This window comes from Cyprinodon variegatus, unplaced genomic scaffold, assembly GCF_000732505.1.
Source record: "Cyprinodon variegatus isolate N-32 unplaced genomic scaffold, C_variegatus-1.0 Scaffold1022, whole genome shotgun sequence".
Classification (NCBI taxonomy): Eukaryota; Metazoa; Chordata; class Actinopteri; order Cyprinodontiformes; family Cyprinodontidae; genus Cyprinodon; species Cyprinodon variegatus.
The window spans coordinates 218,857-227,284 of record NW_015151475.1 but is presented as its reverse complement, the minus strand read 5'-3'; the positions used below and the strand labels follow the sequence as shown (position 1 = coordinate 227,284).

The window sequence follows — 8,428 nt, the reverse complement described above, 5'->3', positions numbered from 1 at the left end:
CTAGGTGGGCCAAAAAGTAGTTGTCTAATCAAGAGATCTGTTAGTGCGACAGCCTGGTTTGGGTTTTTCTGGGACAAACATGTACCTTTGGAGAGACGGGAAGAAATTGTCTGAAATAGACATTTCTGATGTGAGGTTTGGCTCTTTCATTGTCGCCTGCAAAGCAGAGCAAAGCAGACCAATAAACAGTCGTCGCTTAAAAAGACTTGAATTTAAATTCATCCTTTTACCTTTGAGGAGTCGCTCAGCTAAAACGTTCATCGGTGCAGAGCTGTCCACACACACCATCTCCTTCAAAGAGTCGCCCCAACATGAATGCGACGCCCTGCAGACAGGAGGGAGACAATCGACAAGCTGTTGGTGTGTTTCATGCAGACAAAGGTTTAGTTTTCTTTTCTAACGAACCAGGCGACGGTTCCTAAGCCGGAGCCGAAATCCAGGAGGGAGTGAGGAGCAAATGAAGGATCCCTCTTTTTAATCTAAAAAACAAAAGGATAATAACAGTAGAACATAAATTCAGAACTGGTTCAATCAGTTAAATGAGGTGTTGTCCTGTTCAATCTACCTCATTTAGAGCTCTCCTCACTGCTGCATAGCCTCCAGCCAGCCGAGCCGCCATGTACACCACGCCCAGCTCTTCTTCGTACCTGAAACCAGGGTGGACATACTTATCTACTGAAGCTACGACATGCGGCGGCACAAAGATCAAGGCGAATGCTTGCTGTGTTACTTCAAGGGAGTCCAGCGATACGTGGTTCTTCTGAGCTCCGACAACACTTTCTTCCTGATGCGATCCTCCAGCAGTTGCTCATCAAAATCTGCAAAAATATCACAGTTAATGCCTCCTCCTCCTCCTTCTCCTCCCTCCAAGGTCGTCAGACTAAACAATTTTAGAAAAGTCTTCCTTCCCACAAAAATATAATTTTTTATTGGGATTTTAGCCAATAAGGCGACACAAAATTACACATACAAGTAAGATTAAGGGAAATTAGGCCTATTTTTAAAAAAATGCTTAAAACTTGTGGCTTACATTTTGTTGTATTAGTGCCCTAAATTGACTTCTAAAATAACTAAACTGAAAGAGCCTTTTAGATGCTCAGATAGAATTGTCATTATTAACAATGTAGTATTTTTATTGTTTAATAATTTTCCCTCATGAGTCAAGTTTTAATTATCTTGTCCATTGTGTTAAAATACCACCTAAAATATAAGGAATGTAACAAGGGGTAAGATTATTTCTTTAAAGGGGAACAATTTTACAGGCTTGCATTAGAGAGACACAGACAGCTGCAGCTGGATCAATGCACGCAGCTCCAAGCTGAATAATAACGGCCCTTTTTTTTTTTGGGACGCTGATTTTACTTTATTACAATACCTAAGGCTAAAAAATAAAATTAAATACAGCTCAGAAAAGGAACTGGGGCTTATTTTAGCTTGAAAACCAGCAGGTTCCCTATCTTTTATAGATTTTTATGTTATTATAGGTGTAAAAATTCTACATTTTGTTATATACACTTGTTCTGAAAAAAAGTGGCCATCAAAATGCTTCAGTGTTATTCTATGGGTCAAATAGTAAAGCAAAGCATAGTAAAAGCATTTGGCACATTTGGAGATTTTTGGAGACGCCAAAAGTTCAAAGCCCCACAGCTCTGGAAATATTGTAGCTAGAGGTCTGAAATGTTCTGCATTTGTGGTTGACATGATGTGGAACAAATGTAATACAATGAGACCTGCCTTTTCATGTCTTTATTACTGCTTTGCAAAAAAGACCCATCATTTTCGAGAATAAAACCCCCCAACTTTGATTCATGTTTGAACCGATGCAGCTTAGTCTGTGTTCTACTCACACAATTTTAATTTATATATCAGAACTAGAGTGTATTAGCTTTCAAATAATGTATTGCACATGTAATTTGGGCTGACAGTTCCTAAGTTATTTGCTTTTCCATTTGGGTGTGCAAAATAGGCAAGAATTTCCCAAAATTAGGTGAATGTTAAGTTAAGGAATTGCATGCAGTAAGATCATAAAATGGCCTCAATCCTTCACCTCCGATCTTCTGCATGGCTTTCTCCCAGAGTTCCTTCTCCAGGCTCACAGCTTTCTGCCTCAGGGTCAAATCTTCAACCGCTCGCTTCCGGCTCCAAAGAAAGTTTGTGAGCTTCTGAACGCGCTCTGGAAGCTGTGGCACTTGTGCTTCTATATATGGAAACATAAGACTTATGTGTGAGAAAGGAATCTGTCCAACTGCTGGATAAAGAAGGTGTAAGGTAAGTTAGGGCAAGACACATATTAGGAAGGACATAAGAAAATTCAAAGTGATTTACACTAATTAAATATAACAGAATGAAAATAAAATCAGAATAAAAGCGAGTTAAGATTAAAAAGTGATAAATGCAGGTAGTTAAGCAAATAAAGCAGTTCACCAACACACATAAAGTACCGTAGTAGCGTAGTAGTAAACCTACTGTGAATAATGGACTGTGCAGCCACCTGGAGCTCTTCGGGTAGCCGCACAGTCTTCAGGTTTGTCACTCCTGGGTGCTTCCTGTGAGGTTCTCCTTTCAGGAAATCTGCCTTCGGCTTTGCTTGAGCTGCTGCACTCACAGTCTGGATGAAAAAAAAAAAAAAAAGGTACCAATGATCGGTTCCAACACTTTAACTGAACCCAGCCTAGTCATTAATGCATCAGCAAACTCATAAATTAACAAAACCATACAATGGATTGATGCTGATCTAATTATCCCTTTTTGGAGGGGAGTGGAAGCCTGGTGGTTAGCGCCCCACTCCCACAGACTGCCACTCTGGGTCCCTGAGCAAAGACCCTGAACCCCACACTGCTCCCCAGGCGCCCCACAATGGCAGCCCACTGCTCCCCAAGGGGATGGGTTAAATGTTAAAGGTTCTTTTCGCTGCCCTGTACTTGTGACAGTGTAATAACAATAAAAAACTGTAATATAATTATTGGATCAGGAAAATAAAATGTAATCTTACAGATTTTAACTATAAAGTCCTACATTTATAATCTCTAATACACGGATAAGACGGGTGTAGAACTAGCCAGGTGAAACAGAAGAGGGTAAATGACAATTAAATAAAAAGTAAAATGTGTTTAAAAGGCAACTGTTTCATTAATCCTGTCATCTGACCTCCACTGTAAACATGCTGCGTTCAATGACACCCACTAACTTCACCCACCCTGATCATCATCTTCACCGCCGCCAGCCGCTGACAGAGGGAACAGGCCCCGTAGCTCCACGATGCCATGTCCTCTGTGTCACAAAAAACAGACTTAAATTGCGTTAAACTAAACAGTGTTATCCACGCTTTTGTAAAGCACACTCTGCAAGGGCCGAGTCACAGCAAAATAAGTCCGATCAACGGCTAAGGAGGAACCTCTTAACGAGAATGTTTGTTCCTACCGTAAAAGAAAACACGAAGAGGGCCCACTCTTTCTCATTCAATCTTACGGTTAACTCTATGAGAAACTAGTGCGGTTATATAATTGATTTGAATGGGGTTCTGTTAGCTGACATTAAATAATATATACATTTATACAAGTTAGGAGATTACACAATGCAACGTGCGTGTCATTTGACTGTGAAAGAGATGTGGGTGTGAACCATCTGTATTTATAAACGATCTTTACCATCCTTAGCAGCAGTGTCTGCTTCCCGCTCTGTGTTAGCCCCTCCGCTTCCGGTTTTTAGTTAACTAAATTATTTACCGCGGAACACTATGAGGAGAACCAGAGGTTCAAGGAAACAAACTCAGAGCGTTGACGAAAGCGATGAGGTCCAGGAAAAGAAAGGTTTGTGCTTTTTTTTTAGGCCAGTTTATGTTTGCATTTAAACATGTCCGGGCAGAGAACAGCGAGCCAGTAACACAAGGCTAGGGAGCAGTAGAGTTTGCAGAGTCATTTATTACTGCTCTATTGACTCTGAAGGGTTTATACAAAGTCAACTTAAAGTCCATATAGTAGAAGCTTGAAAGAAAGCTCCCTCAGATCAATATCAGGGACTTGTGACGAGTAGTGATGGGTTAATGAGGCATCTTTGAAGCGTTTCGACTGATAGCCAAACTGCTTTGATGCTGCGTTGATACTCTCTCACAGAATACTGACACCTATTGGACATTTTCAGAAACTACAGGCAGCTTATCGGATAGACTAAACTGAATTGATTTGATGACGTAGTGTATGGAGGACCAACTCTGCCATATTTAAAAATCAATACAGAAATAAATAAATGCTCAATAAATAAATAAGCATACAATTAATTGCTACCAAAAATACAATAAACAAATAAATGTAGGTTGAAATTAAATTATACAGTGAGACATAAATGTATATAACTCTTTTAATTAGCTTCTTTATTTATTTGCATTTGTAATATTTACCTTATTTATTTTTTTGTTATTTGTCTTTTTGTCCTCTTCAACTTTATTTTTTAATTACTTATATTTTTAAGTATTTATTTGTGTGCATGTTATAATATTTTTGTCTGTTTATTGTTCCTTTGTATTTTTTTACCTTAGTTATTTCTTTTCTTCCTTCGCTATTTATTTCTGTCTGCCCTTTTTACATTTCTCTATGCATTTCTGCCTTATTATGCAAATGAGGAGGGGGTGTTTCCTAGAGAATCAACTTCTGCTCATTGGTTGGCTTGGCGGTCCATCTTAACTCACAGAGCTCAGAGTATTAAGTTAAATGTTCTCTTTTCTGTTGCTGTTGTTCAATAAAAGTACATTTTAGGATTATCTGAGGCAACAACATTATACTTTTAAGCATCTCCATATAGCCCATTCACAGATTTAATGCGTAATTTAAAAGAAAATGTTCTGAACTTGAGAGGACCGCGGCACCAATTAATTGTATGCTTATTTATTTATTGAGCATTTGTTTATTTCTGTATTGATTTTTAAATATGGCAGAGTTGGTCCTCCATACAGACTAAACTGAATTGATTTGATGACGTAGTGCAGGGGTAAGCAATTAAAAATCAGCGGGGTCTGAAAAAAGAAAATCAACAACTTGTAAAGGTCCGGAGACAATTTAATTATAATCTGTTACTTTAAACAGAATATAAAACTTAAATACAAAGCAAGTTTTTATACATCTATGTTATACATTGGGTATCTAATAAAAGTATATATTGAAAAAACTTTTTTTGAAGTACAGAACAACAATCTTTCAGTTTGCTATTTAGACAAATTTTGTGATTCACATATTTTTATAAAACACCTGAACTGACCGTTTGAAGTGACAGCAGCTAATTGGCTAATTTGTATCACTTGTAGCCTGGTGCCGGACGCTCCAGAGGGCTTTACCATATTAACCAGAGAACAGCGCATGTGAAGTTAGACCCTGTCGTTGAACAACATGCGGTCATTTATAAATGTTTAAAATCAGATTGGGTCCGGATTAGCCAGAAGGTGGGTCCGGATCCGCGACCTCTGACCTAGTACAATGATATAATTTATGTTATTGTAGGTTATATTGTATTATTTCATATCTATATTTAAATTGAGCCAATAAATAATGTAAACATATATTATAATTAGAAAAATTAGGGGTAAATGTGAATGAGGATGGTTGTGGCCTTGGATTTTAAATCACATTTAAAATTAAAATCATAAAACAGTAAGTACAGTAAAAACAGTAAATATACTAAGAGTCAATTTGAAATAAACTTTAATTCCAATAACTTGAGTGATGACTGAGGAACAGGAAGGCACAACAAGAAACGGCTGAAAGGTTCCTATTCCTTTTAGGCTGCTCCAAAATTCTTGATCATTTTAATAATAAACCGCAAAAGATGAGAATTTTTTTAGCAGATGCATTATGTTGACAGATTCATTTTAAAACACAGTTTAGTGAGTCAGTCAGTTAGAAACAACTCCTGTATCGGTCACATGACTTCCTTGAAACAACATGTGCCGATAGTGTTTTGCTCTATGGGCTCCACGCATGCATCTATCTCTGTGCGTGACCACGCCCCCCGCACAGAGGTTCTGCAACCGTCGTTGCGCACCTCAAAAAAACCCTGACTACACGTCGGAAAATCGCAAACTAGTGCAGACCTCAAGCGGAAGTGTGCAGATAAAAAGCAGCTGTGATTGGTCCTCGGTTTGCCTTTCCGCCTGTCTGTGTGGTCATCCTTCTTGATTCGGTGCCGGGGCGTGCCATTTTTAAAAACCGAGCAGTAATAACAAATGGATAACCACGACAAAAGGTTGATCCATGAGGTCGGGAAGTACAAGTCTTGTATGATGCCTCAGACATTTTGTTTTGGAAGATAAACACTCCCACCGGTGCAGCCGAAGAAGTTCTCGTGACCATCCGCTAAGGTTCTTGAATAGAACCCGCGAGAAGGGCTCCCCCTTGTGCTTTGTTCTTGTTCTGCTGTTTATTTATTGTCTTTTTCTGTTTAAATTGTTCTATTTGGATCTTAGCTTATTGATTTTGTCTTAAATGAATCAAGGAAAAGGTAGTAGCAGCTCTCATGACTCCTGTTTGTTCCCAGTTTGGCAGTGGAGAGGAGATGACGGGCAGTGGGAGGTGTACCCAGATGCAGCCTGCTCCGTGCTGGAATCTGCTGTCTCGTCTGGGAAGAAAACGATTACTCTGACTCTTGGTGCAGGCAGGAAGTACAAAGTCGATCTGGAGAAAATGATCCAGATTAATCCTGCAACCAAATACAAGAGAGAGATTCGCTGTCAGGCGGTAAAAGAAGGTAAAACGAGAATTCATTTGGTATCTGTTACGACTTTATTCTCTTAATGTTACGACTTTATTCTAGTAACGTTACGACTTTATTCTCGTAACGTTACAACTTTATTCTAGTAATGTTACGACTTTATTGTCGTGACGTTACAACTTTATTCTAGTAACGTTACGACTTTATTCTCGTAACGTTACAACTTTATTCTAGTAATGTTACGACTTTATTCTCGTAATGTTACAACTTTAATCTAGAAATGTTACGACTTTATTCTCGTAATGTTACGATTTTATTCTCGTAATATTACGACTTTATTCTAGTAATGTTACGACTTTATTCTCGTAACGTTACAACTTTATTCTTGTAATCTTACGACTTTATTCTCGTAACGTTGCAACTTTATTCTAGTAATCTCACGGCTTTATTCTCGTAACGTTACAACTTTATTCTAGTAATGTTATGACTTTATTCTCGTAACGTTACAACTTTATTCTACTAATGTTACGAATTTATTCTCGTAACGTTACGACTTTATTCTAGTAATGTTACGACTTTATTCTAGTAATGTTATGACTTTATTCTCGTAATTTTACGACTTTATTCTCGTAATATAACGATTTTTTTCTCGTAATTTTCCGACTTTATTCTCGTAATGTTACGACTTTATTCTCGATATAGAAGCAAAAAATCTCTAGCCTGGCCTTAATACTCGTACGTCATACATAACCCCACAGTAAAAACGTAACAAAAGTTCTGGGGGAAATCCCTGAATATCCTATGATCGCGATCAGAGGGTAGCGATCCGCGCCGAGTTCGGAATTAGCTACAATGATCAGTTAACCGTGCCGAGCTCAGTTCCTTATGACCATTTACACACCACCCTAGCACGGTTCCTCGCCTCCTAACGAGGATCTATGGTTCTACTATTCTCTAGAGGTAAACCAGCATATCAATACTGACCCCCACTACAAGCAAGCATGACCACTGATTTGTATCCATTTTCACAAATCTTTACCTGTTCTTTAAATGTCTCTTCATCCACTCCAGAAATTTTGCAATTAAGCTGAGCAGAAAGGGAAAGATATGAGTTGGTCAGTTAGCTGCTTTCTGTTCAATTGAACCTGAACTGAGCTAAAAGATTATTTCACACATTCCTAACTATTTTTCATTCTCAAAGAATTTGCTCCCTAATTTTTCTTTGATTTATTTCACATATAATCTCTGCAAAGCTGTACTGGATTGAAGTCTCTTTTTTCCCCTTTCTGAATAAAGAAAATTTAAATGAAGACAACAAAGAAGCCTCTCAAAATGGAGCTCCAGCTCAAATTAAAGAGGAAGAGGAGGAGGCAGCGGAGGAGCCGGTGGTTAAGAAGAGAAAAGGGCAAAGCAAGGCTGCAAAAAAACCCAAAGAGGAAATAAAAACGGAAGGTAAGATGATTAAAGGAAAAGTCTGGTCAGCAAGGAATAATCGATATGTTTGTGGTGATTTAATGAATATATCATTAATCAGTAGAAAAATAAAAATAATTTTCATTGCGATCCCTGAATCTGGAGGCGACCATTTTTGCCCAAATATAGTAGGGGTGGAACGGCTCACAAAATCCACAGTTTGTTTTGGTTCACCGCTTCTTGGTCACTGTTTTGGGTTTGGTTCGGTATATGTTGATTGTTAGCCTGACGTGTTGGTCATGTTCCTGTTAGCATAAAC

The 8,428-nt window shown here is 38.3% G+C and overlaps 2 protein-coding genes across 2 annotated transcripts in view; one reads left to right on the top strand and one right to left on the bottom strand.

Moving 5' to 3' along the window:
* The window catches only part of mettl17 (methyltransferase like 17), an 11,866-nt gene extending 8,517 nt beyond the window's left edge, over positions 1 to 3,349 (bottom strand). Inside the window, exons 1-8 of the mRNA XM_015399536.1 lie at positions 3,197 to 3,349; positions 2,467 to 2,608; positions 2,048 to 2,197; positions 731 to 818; positions 566 to 647; positions 406 to 479; positions 231 to 325; positions 86 to 156 (exon numbers count right to left, since the gene is read on the bottom strand). Of these exons, the coding sequence (XP_015255022.1) occupies positions 86 to 156; positions 231 to 325; positions 406 to 479; positions 566 to 647; positions 731 to 818; positions 2,048 to 2,197; positions 2,467 to 2,608; positions 3,197 to 3,265 (771 nt within the window). The 5' untranslated portion in view covers positions 3,266 to 3,349. The remainder of the gene's footprint in view (positions 1 to 85; positions 157 to 230; positions 326 to 405; positions 480 to 565; positions 648 to 730; positions 819 to 2,047; positions 2,198 to 2,466; positions 2,609 to 3,196) is intronic.
* A 324-nt stretch (positions 3,350 to 3,673) lies between these two features.
* The window catches only part of parp2 (poly(ADP-ribose) polymerase 2), a 22,048-nt gene continuing 17,293 nt past the window's right edge, over positions 3,674 to 8,428 (top strand). The window contains 3 exon segments of the mRNA XM_015399530.1: positions 3,674 to 3,809; positions 6,523 to 6,732; positions 7,993 to 8,148. Coding sequence (XP_015255016.1) covers positions 3,737 to 3,809; positions 6,523 to 6,732; positions 7,993 to 8,148 — 439 coding nt within the window. The 5' untranslated portion in view covers positions 3,674 to 3,736.